This window comes from Sinocyclocheilus grahami, unplaced genomic scaffold (assembly GCF_001515645.1).
Source record: "Sinocyclocheilus grahami isolate Dianchi unplaced genomic scaffold, SAMN03320097.WGS_v1.1 scaffold36.1, whole genome shotgun sequence".
In the NCBI taxonomy this organism is placed as follows: Eukaryota; Metazoa; Chordata; class Actinopteri; order Cypriniformes; family Cyprinidae; genus Sinocyclocheilus; species Sinocyclocheilus grahami.
The window spans coordinates 3892347-3911351 of NW_015505215.1; the positions used below are offsets into that span (position 1 = coordinate 3892347).

The 19005-nt window shown below is 36.9% G+C and overlaps 1 protein-coding gene across 3 annotated transcripts in view; it reads right to left on the minus strand.

Moving 5' to 3' along the window:
- Positions 1-5876: 5876 nt before the first annotated feature.
- The window catches only part of LOC107581590 (LLGL scribble cell polarity complex component 2), a 28670-nt gene continuing 15541 nt past the window's right edge, over positions 5877-19005 (minus strand). The window contains exons 6-26 of one of the 3 annotated variants that reach the window (XM_016267213.1): positions 17707-17865; positions 17047-17209; positions 16809-16941; positions 16339-16393; positions 15823-15977; positions 15478-15689; positions 15141-15208; positions 13947-14100; positions 13722-13826; positions 12734-13026; positions 11341-11488; positions 11040-11190; positions 10793-10909; positions 9835-10001; positions 9494-9755; positions 9243-9405; positions 9102-9130; positions 7946-7993; positions 7454-7496; positions 7302-7360; positions 5877-6618 (exon numbers count right to left, since the gene is read on the minus strand). In XM_016267213.1, coding sequence (XP_016122699.1) covers positions 6602-6618; positions 7302-7360; positions 7454-7496; positions 7946-7993; positions 9102-9130; positions 9243-9405; positions 9494-9755; positions 9835-10001; positions 10793-10909; positions 11040-11190; positions 11341-11488; positions 12734-13026; positions 13722-13826; positions 13947-14100; positions 15141-15208; positions 15478-15689; positions 15823-15977; positions 16339-16393; positions 16809-16941; positions 17047-17209; positions 17707-17865 — 2701 coding nt within the window. In that variant the 3' untranslated portion in view covers positions 5877-6601. Of the gene's footprint in view, positions 6674-7301; positions 7361-7453; positions 7497-7945; positions 7994-9101; positions 9131-9242; positions 9406-9493; positions 9756-9834; positions 10002-10792; positions 10910-11039; positions 11191-11340; positions 11489-12733; positions 13027-13721; positions 13827-13946; positions 14101-15140; positions 15209-15477; positions 15690-15822; positions 15978-16338; positions 16394-16808; positions 16942-17046; positions 17210-17706; positions 17866-19005 lie in introns of all 3 variants that reach the window. The other 2 variants (XM_016267214.1, XM_016267215.1) reach the window with 2 other exon arrangements.

A 19005-nucleotide genomic window follows, 5' to 3' on the forward strand; every position in this document is an offset into this window, starting at 1 on the left:
GTTGGCCTTTTCTTCTACGTCTTGCGGAGAGGAACAAGGTTCATCAGAAGAGTCACCCTGGAGATCAGCAGTAGTTTCTTCATCTGTCTTTTCCTTTGAGGTTGATACTTCCTTCTTTGATTTTCCACCACTTGCCATTTTCATAACCATCTTGTGTCGGCTAAGACTCTTCTTTGACTTGGTGCTGCTACTCCTCTTCTTAAGTACCAAGGCAGGGAGCCATTTTGAGATCCCAATCGCTTGGGTGACCGCTGATAATTTTCTCCGAACATGGATGCTCTTTGGCATCTTCTTTTGAATCCATCCTGAGACACGCCGCAATGTCGTCATGCCTCTTTTCCGGGCTAATAAACGCTCTGTTGACTTTGAGGGTATTAATTCTTCAGGCTCAGGCTCAGTTGTGTCTGCCACTATTTTCTCACACGGATCTTGATTTGGCTCTTCGACAGCATCTTTGGTGTCTTTTGGAGGTTGCTCTTTGGCGTTCTTGCTTTTATCATCTTTTCCTTTGCCTTTCATCGAAAACAGCATACGAGACTGTCTGTTCAACAAACCTTTGGGGCCTTTTGTTGGGGTTGCTGCCTGATCTTCCTCTGTCTTGCTCATTGCCTTTGTTTTACTTGCCAACTGTAGAATTTGAGACTTACCTTTAGTGGCGCCACCTTTGGAGAGAGCCATTCCTTTAATATGGACTCCTTTTGAGGGCACAGAATCATCTTTAGGCTCCTCTCCTCTAGAAGGCCCCTTCTTTTGTAGTATCTTAGATTTTAACATCTTTTTCTGGCCCTTGAGGTGAACTGTTAGGTTTAGCGGTCCTGGTTTCTTTGACGAATGGGCTGTCTCTCCCTGTGTGCTCTCTTGCCCTGTATCGTTTAGTACTCCCTCAGAGTCTACTTCTTCTGCACTGCTAACGGGTTCCTTCTCTTCACTGGTTCTGCTTTCCTCTCTCTCACTTTTCTTCTCTTCTTCTTCCTCCCCTTCTGTTTTTTTGCCTACATCCTCTTCTTCCTCCACTTCTGTTTTTTTGCCTACATCCGACAGTTCTTCTTCATCACTTAATACACTTGCATCTGTCTCAGCGGTGTTCTCCACGCAATCTGACCCCTCCTTCTTATCATCCTTTCCTTCTTCATCACTCTCTTGTTCTGAGCTCTCTGCTTTCTCGCTCTCCGACTCGTCCTCTTCTGTATCTACTACTTTAGCACCTCTCTTTCTTGCAACTTTTGCAGGAGTTTTGGCTGGATTTTTTTTCTGGTCAGGTTTTGATTTGACAGCTTTCCCAGCTCTCCCTCTACCTGTAATGCCATTGGTCACCTTAGCAGGTAAGGCTTTGTCATTTTGCTTTCTTGCTTTGGCTATTTGCCTAGAGGTCTCTATCTCTTCCTCTTGAGGTTCCTCGGATTGGTCACTCTTGCCAGTTTTCTTCTCCTCATCTTTTTTGTTCTTCCCTTTCCCAGCTATTTCTTCCTTCTTTACAAATTTACCACCTTTTCCTTTCCCACTTTCATTATTATTTGAGAGTATTTGAGATTCAGTCTTTCCTCCTTTTTGGGGGGGAACTGGTTCTTTTTTGTCTGTCTTTCCTGTCACTGCTTTCTGCTTCCCTCCTCTAGCCCTGGAAGGGGATTTGGCTGGAGGCATGGTTTTAAGTCAAAGTAACCTCACAGGTCCTGTTTCTGAATTTTTTCTCCAATGTCAGAACATTTCTTTGATGACCTAAGAATAATAAAACATTTTCAAAGATTAAAAGACCTCAAAAACATGTCTCTGGAAATTATTCAAACCTTAATGTCAATAAAAATGCTAATCCTTCTGTCTGCAAAACTTTCACAAATTTTTAACCTTTGTGCAGGTCTAGTGCAACCTAAACTACCATGGGTAGAGATCATATGTCACGTCTTTCAACTAAAGTGCAAGGTGTACCTGACCTAATGGTCACCATTAGGACTGGGTTTCAGGCATTTAGCTCATCACTCTCAATAATGCCAGTTGGATCAGAGATGGGACTTTAGATACAGACAGATCAAGCACCATTAAATTTGTGCCATAAGAGGTTTAACATAATACACACAAGTACTCAAATACCATCTAAGTTCAACATGTTCCTTTTTCAGAACAAATTCAAACATATTTACAAAAAAATTAATGCAGTCTTGCATTAGTGTAACACCGAATAACTCACCCGTCTTCTCAGGTTCATATGAAGCATTGAGGAGGTCTCGAGAGTATTTCTGCTAGTCCCAATCACTCCATTGATTAATCCTGTGACCAGACTCAAACACCTACACAGTCTCTCTGACATAAACACACATACACACAAGCATGCAAAAACATTCTAGGGCTCTAGTGAATAATTTATTTGACGGCACACCATATAGTTATGCACCCATTCTTATGGGCAGCTGCTGAACAGACGGTGGAAAGGTGAGAGGCTTCACTGCAGGGGTGACAAAAGGTGTTGATACGTGAGAGTAGGAGAAAGATACTGACAGATGCTCACATGCTTACAAAGAAATTCCAGAAGACATTCCTTCCACAACTTTTTTAAAGAAAAGTCTGTTATTGTTAAAACATAAAAAAAACTTTTATAGTTATTAAATTGGTCAGCATGTAATTATTTTTAGGTAGTTATCATTATTAAATATTTAAGTTTTAAATAAAATAAAATTACTAAACAGTCGTGGTCAAATTTTTTTTTTCAAATATGTTAAAAAACAAAAATCAGGCCACAAAAAATAAATGTGGTAATCTTTTCTTTTCTTTTTTGCCCTGTCCTTAAATCATTTTGGTCTTTGTTACTAATATTGTTGTCACAATAGGGAACTATATACACAACTATTATTACCTGACAGTTGTCTTTAATCATTTGAATCTCATACATATTCAGAAGCTACTACTAGACCATGCTATTATAAAAACTCTGTTGTTATTTATTTTATTTTATTTATTTTTACATTCTCTTGCTTGTGCTGTGTGACACAATTGTGGAAACGGCTATTCTCTAGGATTCTTTAAGAGATGGTGTCCAATATCAGGCAAACATTTGAGCTACTGCGATTATAGGGAACAAAGCATCTCTCAATAATAGATGATCAAAACTCTTGGCTGAGTGTGTATGACAGCTGATCTGACCAGAGGGAGATTTCTTTTCAAATGTTTTCAAAGGCTACAACCCTCTTATAAGCAGCCACAAATTGACTAGACAGACATAGTTATGGTTCACTTAAAAAAAAAAAATTAAATAACGAGTCATGTCATGAGTTATGTTCACATGTTCATAATTCTTTTGCCCCTTCACACTTGAAAAAATATTAATTCAATAACAAAATAAAATAATTTGAATGAACGTGAACACGAACCAACTTAATCACTGATATCATTTTTATACCAAAAAATTTATTTAATGTTTAATTATTAATGTATACACAGTGTTTTATTATTCTTTATTGTTTACAATAATTGCCCAATATGCCAAGTAATATTTAGGCCCATTTCAAACTTATCATGCAATCGGAAACATAAAAACAAAGTCAGCATATTGGGCAATTATTGTAATGCATATGGCTGCACATTACATTCTCATTTTATTCATATCAGTACTAATTGTAAGTATTACATAAAATATATACATAGACATAACTTTGCTATTACATTTCTAAATTGTAAAAGCTCACTTTTTTTATTTGGTCTTAAGCTAAAAAGGTCTCATTGTTTCTATTATGAAACTTAACCAGAGTTAAGGGTTTTACACCTTTCACTTGTTTGTAAAACACTTCGAGCTACTACTTGTATGAAGATGCTCTATAAAATGTATGTATTAATACTATTAAAAACCTTCAAAGTCCCCTGAGCTACAAATATTGAGTTGATCAAATTCCCCAGTCCCCACTGAATGAGTTAAAGGGATAGTTCAACCAAAAATGAAAATTCTGTCATTAATTACTCACCCTCATGTCGTTTCAAACCCGTAAGACATTCGTTCATCTTCGGAAGACTAATTATGATATTTTTGATGAAATCTGAGAGCTGTCTGACCCTGCATAGACAGCAACACAACTGAAATGTTCAAGTCCAAGTCCAGAGACGTAGCAAGGAGATCTGTAAAATAATCCATGTTAACGAAGCTACGAGAATACTTTTTGTGCGCAAAAGAAAAAAAACTTTATTCAACAATTCGTCTCCTCCGCATCACCCTGTAGAGCCATTTTGGAGAATATCTGCTGGATGTAAACAGCGTATGCTGTTCTGTGTCAGCTGCGTCACGCCGGAACTGATTCCTACGTTGTTGTGATTTGATCTGAATGGAAACAGCGTATCCGTGTGACGCAGCTGACACAGAACCAGCATACGCTGTTTACATCCAGCGGATATTCTCCAAAATGGCTCTACAGGGTGATGCGGAGGAGACGAATTGTTGAATAGTCTTTTTTTCTTTTCTTTTGCGCACAAAAATTATTCTCGTAGCTTCGCAAAATTACGGTTGAACCCCTGATGTCACATGGATTATTTTACAGATGTCCTTGCTACGTTTCTGGACTTGGAAACATTTCTGTTGTATTGCCGTCTATGCAGGGTCAGACAGCTCTCAGATTCCATCAAAATATCTTAATTTGTGTTGCGATGATGAATGAAGGTCTTACGGGTTTGAAACGACATGAGGGTGAGTAATTAATGACAGAATTTTCCTTTTTGGGTGAACTAACCCTTTAACTGACAAGTACAGCATTCTAGGTGTTAACTCTATAGACCCCAAATGCCCTCTGATTTCTTTCAGCTCTGTGTAACAATATTCACACCGTTACCGTTTTACATACACTTTGCCTGTCATATATATATATATATATATATATATATTTTAACAACACTCATTTTTACACTTTTGCCCAACCTACATCACATCAATCTGTCCATATCAATATTCCTTCGTCTTAAAAATACATTATTACTCAGCTGTTATTACTCTGGAATGCACAATTTACATTTCAATGTGGAGGAAAACTGCATAATGAGGGGTCTACAAATTTAGATTAAGTGCAAAAACAGTATGATGACAGTGTAATTTTAAGACATTTTTAGTATTTAAGCAAATTGAACTAGTGGACTTGAACAAAAAGCACATTTCAAATTATTTCTATTTTCAATAGAGCAAAATGTCCTGCCTGTTCATATACTGCACTGATCTATACGCACACCATCTAAGAACCTCTCAGAATTCCCTAAACTGAAACAGAATGAGAATATTCTTCAAAAATGAAGAAAAAGTCCGTTTGTGTGAAAAAGTTTTACTGAGAAGACTGTAGTGTGATTGTTACAAAGCATAATAATTAGTGTTCTCATACATAATCATGTTTCTACAAAAATATATTCTAGACCTCCCCCTCCCCCTCCCCCTCAGAAACTGCTAAAAGCATTTCAGGAGACAGTACCAAAATATTTCCTTAGATCAGAAAATACAGCCCTCCATAAAAGAAACCCAGCATCAAAACGGGTACGGATTTTCATATACACATATATTAAAACATTTGACTACAATATTTTAAAATTACATTCCTAAATTACATCATTCACCATCTAAGAACCTCTCAGAATTCCCTAAACTGAAACAGAATGAGAATATTCTTCAAAAATGAAGAAAAAGGCCGTTTGTGTGAAAAAGTTTTACTGAGAAGACTGTAGTGTGATTGTTACAAAGCATAATAATTAGTGTTCTCATACATAATCATGTTTCTACAAAAATATATTCTAGACCTCCCCCTCCCCCTCCCCCTCAGAAACTGCTAAAAGCATTTCAGGAGACAGTACCAAAATATTTCCTTAGATCAGAAAATACAGCCCTCCATAAAAGAAACCCAGCATCAAAACGGGTACGGATTTTCATATACACATATATTAAAACATTTGACTACAATATTTTAAAATTACATTCCTAAATTACATCATTCATTATTGGCATTACAAAAATGTTTTACATTAAAAAAAACAACAGAAAATAAAAACCTAGCCCCTCAGAAAGCTGTACACCCTAGAAACTACAGCATATATACTACACAGTAGTGTAAAAGTACCTATAAGAACTTATCTAGCCACTGTTCTCATTGGTGTGGACGGAGGAAAGGCAATACTACTTGTTGTAGAATACCAAGTAGGGTTTTAGATGTGGATGGGGTTTATTAGCAACTGTATATTAGCATCTAGTTCTAATGTTGCCTTGTCGTCCTACCCTAATTCGTCAGCAACAGCTAATGGCGTCTTTATCTAGGTATTATACACCATCTATGCAAATTCTGAGGTCCTCAGACTGGTATAAAAGAAAAATCATGCATTTAAAATTAAGTTAAAAACAAAATTGTCTCAATTGCCAGTCTTTCAAATGCCACTGCTTTTGCTCAGGTTGCCGCAGTGAATCGCACAGACGCTGGTGGTGTGAATAGGGGTTGGTCAGCATGTAATGGATTAGGTGGAGATACAGTGTTTGGTCTTAGCAGGCACAGGTGGTGGTCCCTCGCGCTCCTCTCTCTGGGTGTACAAGCTCTTGAGTGGGAGGTTTGTCTCTCCAGGGCAAGGCTTTCTCGTGGTTCAGTAGTGGTACTAGCAGTAGTGTTCAGATCGTAAGCAAGTCTGGAATGAAGAGCACATCCACAATCATTCAGGCACTGGGAATTAAAGGCTCAGTCTGTGGACACAGCAGAAAAAATAAGCACAATGAACATGAAGCTCAAAAGTTATATAATAGTTTAGAAACGCATCATGGTTGAATTAGACCCGTCATGAATATGACATTTTGGCTGACAATTAAATATTAGAAGTAATTATGACATGTCATGATAACAATATTATATTATTGTTATTAATAATAATAACAACAATTATATTATTGTTATTATTATTATTAATAATAATAAATATCTACTGTATCGCCTGTCATTTAAAAAAAATCATAGTCATAATAATAATAAATATATTTTTGCTTATGATAATGACCTGAACCAACCAAAGAAATGTGGAATGACTTGAATATAAAAAGTGAACCCGGAGAACTTTGTGCTTATTATGCACAATATGTAAACCTGAAGCACTTTTAAGTGATCAGCACTCAGAGCAGCTCCAAACATTTGGAGTGCTTATGATTCACACTACTGCGCCAGAAGACATACAGAAAGATCTGCATTTCAAACACTGCTAAACTTCTTTGGAAAGCAATGATCACCGTTCTCTCAAATACTCGCAACAAGGCTAGTTACAATATTACTATTATAATGCAGAATAACTATTTATGCTAATTAGGAATAGAAAAAAATTACCTCCATTGCTCAGCATGTTGCCTTTTGGCTTAGTCTTCCGATTGTTCTCTAGGAACGTCCTTTAAACAAACAATTAGCAATTATTCAAACCATATGGGCATTAATGCATATTAATAAAGTAATGAGACCTACATTAAATTAAACCTTCTTACGTTTGATCTCCTTCTAGAGACTTCTGGATCTCCTGAAGCACTCCTGTATTAGAGCAAGACATGAATCAAGCAAATACTCCAAGACTTTCCCGGAAATCACTAAGACACTATAAGTACTACTAGTCCAGCAAACACCGTCCTCAATGGAACTGCATGTAAAGTACTCAAACTAGTTCGGTTTATAAATAACAAATCAAAACTTTTGCACAGATACAGTATTAATACAGCAATATTATTGTGCAGGCAAATGGAAATGTTACAGATCATGCACACACATGACTGCCCAGACCAGGCCACGATTACTGAAAACATACAGCATGTTCAGATTATTGTTTTAAGCCATTTGCATATCATCTGCATGTCACAAAACATACACAACAAGCAGAGATACAAACAATCTGATACTGCTCTGAGGTGCTGGTCTAACATGTTTATTTTGCATCTAAACTACTTCGTAATATTCTGTCTAACTGCTGATCCTCATGTACTCACTCTCATCGTTGAGCAAAGCATGCTCCATTACTTGTCTAGCAGAATTCTCTGGAACACACAAGCACATTGATCAGTCAGGCGAAAGCTTGCAAATGCTTTGAGGAGGAGTTATAAACACAATTCCTAATTGATGCAACTGGCAAGCCACAACAGTGTTATTTTAGTATTGTTATACTATAATAGTATTTATTAATATTTTGAACTGAGATTTTTTTTTTTATATTTTGTTTAATTTAAGTTTAAATCATTTTGTTTTAAGTAATTTTAGTTAAATTTTTAAAAAAATATTTATATTTAGTTTAATCTATGTACTGCAATAGTATTCATTCATATTTTGAATTTATTAATATTTTGAACTGAGATTTTTTTTTTAATATTTTGTTTAATTTAAGTTTAAATCATTTTGTTTTAAGTAATTTTAGTTAAATTTTTTAAAAATATTTATATTTAGTTTAATCTATGTACTGCAATAGTATTCATTCATATTTTGAATTGGCTTTTATTTTAATATGTTGTGCTTTCATTTTATTTTAAGTAATTTTGTTTCATACTTTTGTCATTTTTCTTAGTTTAAATATTCCCATTTAGTTTATTTTTGGTTTTATTTTTAATTTTAGTTTTTAAATTATATTTAGAATTTATTTTAATTAACAAAAAACATTTTAATAGTTTTAATTAAAAATATCAACACTTGGCAAACATGTGTAAAACAAGTGGCCCCAAATTAATATATAAATTAATATTAATATAATATAATAAAACACTGCCTTCCAGTGCACCTAATCAACTACTAATTTCTTTAGAATAATAGATTGTGATTGGTCAGTTGCAGTTTGTCTAATCACAAGCACAAAACTCAAAATTAAGAGTGCACTTAAAGGCTGTATTTTAATGCATAATACCAGTATGTTTTTTGGTGCATATAATGTGCCTAAATATAAACTTTTGCTTTTAGCTAAATTTCAAGTAATAATGTGGCATTGTTTCATCAATTACAGATTGTGTCTGTAAGTTCGGACTTAAGTCTTTTGCATGTGTGACTTCTGTGAATAACATGGGGAAGCATTCAACAAAGCACTAAGAACATGCGCTTTTAGTACTAGATGCTTAGTTTGCACAATTCACACAGATCTGGAAAAAGCACATTGAATCTTACCATATCCTTCACTCTCCCTTTTGAAATTTCTAGAAAAACAGAATAAACAAACATCAATTTAAAGACACTTTTGTCAATCCTTGACAACAGGAAAGGAATAATGGATCCTGAACTATTACACAACTACACACACACACACACCTGTGTTCAGTAGGTACTCCATCCGGCTGGTCCCTGTGGACGGGACTTGATGGGTTCTTAGGCCTCATCTGGAGGGGAGCCTCAACCAGACAGCGCGGTTCCACCACCCAGCGGGTGGAGAGAGAAAACCGCTCAAACTCAGATGGGGACATCAGGTAGAAACCTAAAAGATGACCAGACAAACAGTTTCAGAGGAGAGCCATGCTTTTACCGGAGTGAATGCACTGTGTCTAAAAGTGAGCGTTTCCTACCTTGGCCATATTTAGTGAACACACAGGATGCGATTCCACTGACGTCGTCTTTTCGTATACAAGGATAGCGGACCATCATTTTGATGGAGGGCAAGGAGATGACGTGTAGCTCACCCTGATTGGTCAGCACAACCAGGCTGCTCTCCAACTGTTCATCAGTCCGAGAGCCAAACCAAGCCACACCCACACGGCGAACACGAGAGCCGTCGACCGCTGTCAGCTTCAGCTTTGACTTACTGCTCACTTTAGGCAGTGTAAACAGCTGTGTAGACAAATATGGTGAGACACACAATCTATGTCGGCAATGGAGGAAAATTAAGTTGTGTGGTGTTATTTCTCACCTTAAATTGCTCCTCTGACACAACCAATAGATGGTGAGAACCGTGCATTTCAGGACTGCGTGCCAAATCATGGGCCACCTCCAGGGGTTCGGGCAGAGGTGTACCCTTGCCATCCAAGACCACCAAACCAACGACTGGAGCACGATGCATCAACTGAATCTCTTTAGCTGGTGATGAAGCACTACTTTTTATAGAAGATCTGTTTATGCAAACATTCGACTACTTTATATCATGGGTTTTGTGTACACTACTGTTCAAAACCTTGAGGTCAATACAAGCCAGATATACATAATCATACTTTATTATTAATATTTTCCACGTATAATAATAGAAAAGTCATTAAAAATATGATAAATTATGTACGGACCAAAATGTAGAACAAATCACATGACCCTTCAAAAGTTCGGGTTCAGAAAGATTTTTATGCTCACCAAGGCTGAATTTATTTGACCAAAAACAAAGGAAAACAGAAATAAAGAAATTTTTTTCAATTTGAAAAATATTCGTTTTTTTTATTTTAATACATTTTAAAATGTAATTTATTCCTGTGATGGCAAAGCTGAACTTCCAGTCTTTAGTGTCACATGATCAACCACTCTAATATGCTGATTAATATTTTTGTGGAAACTGATATTTTTTTTCAGGATTCTTTGATTAATAGAAAGTTCAAAGAAACCGTATTTATTCAAAACAAAAATAAAAAGGTATTAATAATAAAAAGTATAAAAAAATATTTATTTCTTAAAAAAATTTTTTTTCAGGATTCTTTGATTAATAGAAAGTTCAAAGAAACCGTATTTATTCAAAACAAAAATAAAAAGGTATTAATAATAAAAAGTATAAAAAAATATTTATTTCTTAAAAAACATAGACCCTAAACATTTGAACAGTAGAGTATATTTGTTGGCATTTAAAAAAAAAAAAAAAGTGTGTCATTTATATATCATTTTCTTTTTACCTGCATGAGCCACCACCGGATCCTCTGCCCTTCGTTCCAGTGAGGGGACACGGAGGACGTACGCAAAAACAGCTCCGCCATTGGTTCCTGCCCACAGTGAGGGCGTACTGTGAGAACCTGAAAAAGAGAGAGATGATGGAGATCTTCTGCTAGTCACACACATACCATCTGAGAGGATACAATAGGAATAAGACTGATGATAACCTTATATATATTATTTAATGATTAGAAACACTGTGGTACTCACTATCACTGACAAATGTATCTGCGAAGTAGAGTGTTCTGACGAGGCCCGTGAAGGAGTCGTCAGAGGAACGGGCTTCGATCTTTCTCTGTACAGGTGCCAGCTCCATCTCATGTAGAGCTTCGGCTTCCAGCCTGGCGTTGATTTCTGGCAGCTGCAGAAAGATTCCGGATATTTACTATCAAGCTGTCATTACCCTTTTAACAACTCTGAAATAACTGCATGCACAATGTCTAGTCTCATGTTAAGTTAATTTGTCGTGTGAATAACTGCAGCATTAAAGAAAAAGAGAGCCGATGTGTACCTTAGCTGCGTTGGTAGTGTGGTGTTTTCGCATGGAGACCCGGCTGCGGCGAATCCTGCGGAAGGACTGTCGCAGGGACTTCTTGATGGACTTGACGCGCGAGAGCGGCCCCTCCATGGCCACCTGGTCACTGGGGCTTAGGGTGCACCTGCAAATGGACAGTAAACATCTATCAGCATGTACAAATCTGCAGGAAAAGAAACACCTGATAGAATTTTTTTGTAATTATCTTAATTTTAACAGTCTTGATTCTAACAGTTTAATCTAAACACTTGCGCTCAGAAACAAAAGGCTTAAAATTACTTTAATATGGACAATATAAATTGTGGCTACATGCATCTTTTTAAAAAGCTAAAAATGTAAGTAAAATTGACATTTTCTTTTAAATTGATGGATATCAAGTCAAAAGGTCACAATTTCGAAGACCCTAAAATGCATGTGACGGTAAGATTTATTTTTTTTGATCATTCAAATAAAAAAAAGTGACAGACAATAATGCTATAAAAAAATCTATTTCAAATAAATCTTGCACTTTTGAAATTTTCTATTCATCAAAGAATCCTGGAAAAAATGCAGCACAGCTGTTTTCACTGATAATAATAAGAAATATTTTTGGAGCATCAAATCAGCATATTAGAATGATTTCTAAAGGATCATGTGACACTAAAGACTGAAGTAATGGATGCTGAAAATTCAGCTTTGCATCACAGGAATAAACTACATTGGAGAATATATATTAAAAGAGAAAAGTTATTTTAAATTGTGATATTTTTTAAAAATATTACTGTTTTGATCAAAGAAATGTAGCCTTGGTGAGCATAAGAGACTTCTTTGAAAAACATTAAACCAACCTTACTGAATCCAAACTTTTGAACGGTAGTGCAATTTGGTCTAAATTTTGATCAGTACATAATATTTTATCATTTTTATGACCTTTCTATTAAACGTGTAAAATATTACATTTGAAATGTATAACGTAAAATATTTAATATGTTTAATATAAATGATTTGAATAAAAAGCCTGTCTATCACATGATAAGTGAATCAGACTAGGAGCGTTTTTTTCCACTTCTTAACCACATTTATCATATTTTTCCCACATTTATCATGTTAAAAGTACATCATGGTGACCAACACTATAGCTATAATAAAGACTTCCCTTTTCGAAGGGAACATTTCTTTAATTAGACTATTGAGATGAACATGTAGTCATCACATGTATTATCATCATCAGTCTGAACCAACAAAAAAAAAATCTTATATGCTTTATTTTTGCGGTTATCTCTAAGGTCATTCCTTCATGGTAATTTGTGATACCCTAACAGTCTGCTTGTTTTAACAGTTACAGATCGACCTTTTAAACTAATAAAATTGGAAATGTGATTCTTCTCACTTGACCATGATGTTATTCTTCTGGTGGTAGTCATAGAAACCAAAGCCATGGCTGGTACCGAAGGCCACCAGTTTCCACTCTGAGTGCAGAGCGATTGCTGTGATCACAGCGGGCGGCTGGCACTGCACTAGAGCGAAGGGCTGGAAGCCTGGAGGGAACAGCACTGGCTCCTCCCGTACGTCTAGACGCGCCTGGCCCTTCCAGCGGAAGCCCTCCTGACCCTGCAGCAGGTCCACCACTGTAGCCTCAACCATCTGCTCAGCACCCTCATCATTGAGCTCCAAAATCAGAATCTGAGTGGGAGGAAGACAAAGAGAGAAATTACATTTAATACATTTTGACCCAAACAGATGAAATTAAAACAGCAATATCTCACTTCTGTTCAAACATTTTCTCTCACACTTTTTTTGTCCTTACAGCATATTCATATAGCATGCAACACGCTTAAGAGCTTTGTGTACTGTTCTGACCGAACATCAGCATAATTGTCTTAACACCTTTCAGTAGTTCAGTGAAAGGACAACAGGAGAGTGTTTGATCCTGAAGAGCGGCTTTTCATCAAGCTCAACTCATTTCCAAATGTCAGACGTGATGTGAAGTGGACTGTTAATAATCAGCTAAATCAGAGTGTTTCAGTCAAGATCTCTCTCATGCTTAATTATCAGCAGCCACTAAAAAGTCTGAGAACTGGGTGTACTGGAGAGATCAGATCTTCAGCACAAGCCAACTGAGAATAAATTCACAGACATACAGCTCCATGAGCGACAACCAATGTTTTTTTCCCCCCAAGAAATTAATACATGTATTCAGCAAGGATGCATCCAATTGATCAAAAGTGATTGAAAAGACATTTGTAATGTTATTAAAGATTTCGATTTTAAATAAATGCGAATCTTCCGAACCTTAATCTTTGTACCATTTTAATATTGCTTGCTTTAATTATGTGTACAAACTTGGTCTTCCCTTAAACTCCCACATCAAAACTCACTTGTCCTGCAGTTCCAGCCACTGTGAGATATCCGCTATATTTACACAGGTGGATCTTCTGAATGCCAAGCCGTGGGTCGTCGCTATATGGGTCAAAGCAGCCCACCTGATATTTTGAAAAACAATAAATACACCCAATCAAATGTCTGATGAAATCAGTAAACAACTGTGTTAACAAGAAGTTAAGTGAGTGATACTACTTGTACAAGTGTCAGTCAAACCAGACCTTTCGGAATGGAGGCCACTCTCCCTCACTGCCCTGGTTCATGTTGTCATTTGGGTCAGCGTCCGTGAGGAAGACTCCCGCTGTGCTGAGCTTGTACATGGGGTAAAGACAGACCCCTGAGGCATCCCAGAAACGCACAGTGCCATCTTCATGCCTTTCAAAAGGAAGATGGATACAAAATATTTAAAGTGAAAAGGTAATATACATTTTAACCAAAAGTTCCTCATTCCATACAAGCAAAACCATTAACAGAACATTTTTCCTGGTTATTCACAAGGCTTTCATGAGAAGGGAAAAACCCAGCTGTATTGAGCAAACATATTTTAAACAGGCTCTAAGTACCAACAGGTTGCCAAGGTTGTTTCATCAAAGTTACTAACAACTAGCTTTGAAGAGACAAACTAGAATTACTGGACTAATACTAAGTTTTTAAGAATTGCAAAATAATCAATTATTTAATATGCAAAACAACAACAATAATCTGATCTTTCCTATTTGTATTATCTGACAGAAGTGATGAGCGACTCAAAACAGACACAAACAGTCTAAAAAGAAAAGCTCAACAGTTGTGCCTTATAAAAGTTGTGAGCTCAACTGAAAGTTTCATTTCATATTACTTATAATTTTGGTAAAAAAACAAACAAAAAAACATTTCCACCAAAATATTAGGCAGCACACTTGTTTTCAACATTGATAATAATGATAATAATTGTTTCCAGAGCAGCAAGTCAGCATATTTATCACATGAAGGATCATGTGACACTGTAGCTACTGAAAATTCAGCTTTGCATCAGAGGAATAAATCACATTTTAAAATATTTATAATATAAAAAAAATATTTTAATAATAATAATAATAATACAATATTACTGTTTTTACTGTATTTTGATTCAAACATGCAGTCTTGGAAACCACAAGAGACTTTTTTCCAAATACATTTTTTTTAACAGTAGTGCTTTTTTTTTTTTAATCAATATTTATTAAAATAATACAAAATACAATATCAAACAGAAGACAACTTATTGCCTGTAAAAAAACAACTATTTATAACCCATGGGTATGTTCTTCATTTTCACACGCTTATAATTAGGTACAGAATAATTCTGGCTGACACTTTACAAGGAAACCAGTGAATTGAAGACTGTGCAAGATCACACCAAGATCGATAGCATTAACTTACACAGGTCTACTCACCCTGTCAGAAGCAGGTCTCTCTGGGGAGGGTCTGGGGAAAGATTCTGGCCTCCAATTATAGGCCAAGGCTACAAAAAGACAGACCGACAAAAACAAGAATTGAATGGCTCAATAGAATCTGGTCAGTGATTAAAGTTGTTTGTGGTGCTGCCAAACAGAAATAATCACAACAACACTTGACATAGTTGTTGAAGTGTTCTGAAGCCAACAGCAGTTAACATTTAACCCAGCAACCGGCGGTTGAAGTGAGCACTCTCTTTCTGGTAAATGGTTTTATTGGACAACATGTGATCTAAGCTTAATATTTCTGTTTTAGTGAGTGCATACGGTTTCATACCTTCCTGGAGTAGTGCGTAGTCTGCTGGGCTCCCGCAGCTTGCACTCGCTCCCACAGTTTGAGCGGGATGGAGGAGACATGGTGTGAGCATGTAATGGCTGAACAGTGTAATGGCACCAGGTAAGGCGTCTGGATGACGGGCCACCCCTCACTCTGCAGATCCACCACAACCAGCTCCTCCTCCACCAAAACCACAAGAGCGCTCGGCTCACCTGCGACACAGACACGCATTTATACCACTTAGAGGAAGTGCACCTATCGCAGCTCAGATAAAATGTTAAGTAGATGCAAAAGAAAGCATGTAAAGGAACCATAACACTCTGCCTTGTAAGCATCTCTCTCTACCTCTGTGGTTCTCTCCCTCGCGAATGACGAAGTAGTCGATAATGCGAGAAGTGAAGTCCAGCGCCTCGTGGAATTTGCTGTGGATGACGGAGATGCAGTGTCTGTCCCCGTAACTGGCCCTCGGCATCCCTCCGCTGAAGATGAGGAATGGGGGACTGGGGGATAAGAGGATAGAAGACATTACTTTGTCATTTAGTAAATACTTCCTTATCCAAACTTCCCTTGGCTCTTTCAGAACTTTCCAAATATTTAAAAAAGAAAAGAGAACAATAAAGCAACAGGAAATTAAAGGGACAGTATGATAAAATAGGCTAGAGATTAGCAGTAAAAGAAAAGTCAGATGGAGGATTTTACAGTGGAACAGAACATACGAACGTCTATGGAAGGTTTAAATATTAACCAGATGGTGTGAGTCATTGTGAAGCAGTCTGGGTTAATGACAACACAAGCAAACACAACTGTCTCAGCATTAGCAAGTGAACACTCACAGTACGGTCTAATAAAGAATATACTCACCCTTGTTTTGATGGCAGCTGTATAATTTTGGAAATGGCCTTACAGGGGAAGGCACCTGTGTGGAGATATTGTTCACAAGGAAGTAATTACAGATAGCTCAATATGAATACATTTTACATGAGGTTGTTCCAAAACCTAGTGAGCTGCCTACTAAGCAAGCATTTTAGGCACCAAATGGTAGGCAACAACATGATTCCACCTTTTGACAGTTAGGATGCTAATTATTTAGGTAGGAGACTACAAGGCAGCTCACTGGACCCAGGTTTGATTTCCTTTTCATAATTTCCCACATTTTCCACATTTTACAGGGTGAAACTTTACTGGTAAACCAGTGAATTCAAACTGCATTCAAAGGTTTGAGGTCAGTAAGATTTTTTTTATATTCTTTTGAAAACAGGCACAGCGTAGGTTTTGGAACATGTTTCCAGTTGCAACAGAAAACACAAGTCATTCCGGTAATGTGGTCTCACCATACGGCGTCTCCTGTTTCTCAGGCTCTGTCTGCGGATCCTCGCCGGTCACTGTCCATTGGCAGTAGCTCCCATCACTATGGGAACTGAGTATGTTCACACCATCCTCCATCCACCAAACACTCTCTAGTTGCTATAGAGGACACAGAGACAATTACAAGCTTCTTCTTAAAAACAATATCCTTGATAAGAGTTTTGAGGTTCAGAGCTTAAGTGACAACACTGCAGTATACGGTACCTGTGTGCAGAGGAAGTGCTGGATGGGACGCTGCCTGTCCAGATCCCACAGTACCATCAGGCCTCGGCTGTAGCCAATCAGCACCTGCCGTGGGTTGAGCGGGTTCTCATGCAGAGCCTCCACACACTCCAGATTTCTGCGCCCAACATAATCCTCTGGAATTCTGGGAAAAGTAGCAGTGAACAAATCAGCGATCACAAAGAGTAACTGTTACAGTCGTCTCAGGCATGCGAAACTGTTGCATAATAACATTCCACTGAAACTATTTAAAGAATGTACGCTGTATGTGTATATATGCAAAATTAATTGAGAGATTAGAACTGAGGGACATTGGGTCACAGATCAAAGTTAAGTCTATTAAATATGGTAATTTTAAGCTCTTGTCTTTAAACACAGTGTTCATATGTAAAGTGACCAAACATTTATTCATGTTAACCTTATTTTGCAGAAGTAGTAAGGCTCTCACATTTTATATTATGATGATGAGACCTATTCATCAGACGCCTTTAAGATAAATATGCACTTTATATGTACAAAACCAACATTTAAAGCCAGCTGTGTGTTATTCATGAAGAATATTACATAATAATGAAAGAATGGCCCTTGCATTTTGCTAGAATTTGTAACAGGTGTTTTGGGCTTTACATCAACATGTCTGACCTGTTTTGTACATTCTCCACGCTGATGTTGTTCTCCTCCAGCTCTTTGAAGCCTGGCACTTCCACAACAAACACGTGTCCTCCCTCCGTGCCCAGCATCAGCAGCTCACCCGATGAGTGTGCCAGGACAGCCGTGACCCGCGTCACACTGGGAGGGGCACTGTCAATATTTGGCATCACAAGGGGGTCAAAATGAAAGCGCTAGTGATTTTTTTTCTCCCCCAGTTACGCTTGGATTAGACACTGGATGAAAACTGTATGCTGGTTTATTTTAAGGTTATCTGCATTTTGTTTTTTTTACTTTGTTGATATAATGCATCATCAAATTTGTCCCGATGCCTTTAAAAAGCATATAAAGTATTTTTATAATAAAAATGCATCTTTTCTTTGTATTTTCATAAAAAATCGTAACCAATGAATTGCAATACCTTTACAATACCAATAGATGCTAAAACTTGAAGTACATAATATTTTAATTATAATTAAATTCTTATAATACGTTATACTCTTTTTAGGCATAAATACAATACAATACAAAAAAACAATATAATGTATAAAAATTATGATTACAAATTTCATACAAATGTGGCTCCATCGGAACATATCTGATGTTTAATATGCTGCTATGTGAAGTGGGTGATTAGACTAATGATATTTATTTTTGGTTAGGGCTACCCAGCATAACAAAACAGATATAAAATCCAAGACTGCATCTGAAATTGCATACTTCCATATTATATAGTAGGCAAAAAAAACAGTATGTGAATCGCAATATGTACAAATTCACAGTATTCATAAAACAGAAGGCAAAAAGTTCCTGGATAGACAACTATTTCTGGCAAGAAGTGAGCATCTGATGGAAACCTTTCTATCACATGATGCCACAGGATAGGATTTGTGAATGGCAGTGAAGCAACGCAATGGATGCTGGTAGGTCACATGACAAGGACAACATGATGAATATAGTACATCTGGATTACATTCATACTAGAAGTACCTACTCGGCGAGTATGCGATTTCGTATGCAGCCCGAGAGATCATGATGTCCTGTCACTTGTTACTGGATAATAACAAAAGTATTAGGAGGAATAATCATTCATGGGGGGATAGGATATGACATCATAGGCTGCAAAAAAAGCTACTTTGAAATCATGGAAGTCAGCTGACAGTATGCATACATCTATGTATGGATTCAGAGCACAAGTGAGCATCAGTGTCTGGTTCAGTGTGAGTCAATGCTCATGTCTCATTCTTTGGGTGTGTGCATGAGCATACCAGCAGGTTCATAAAAATATCTTCA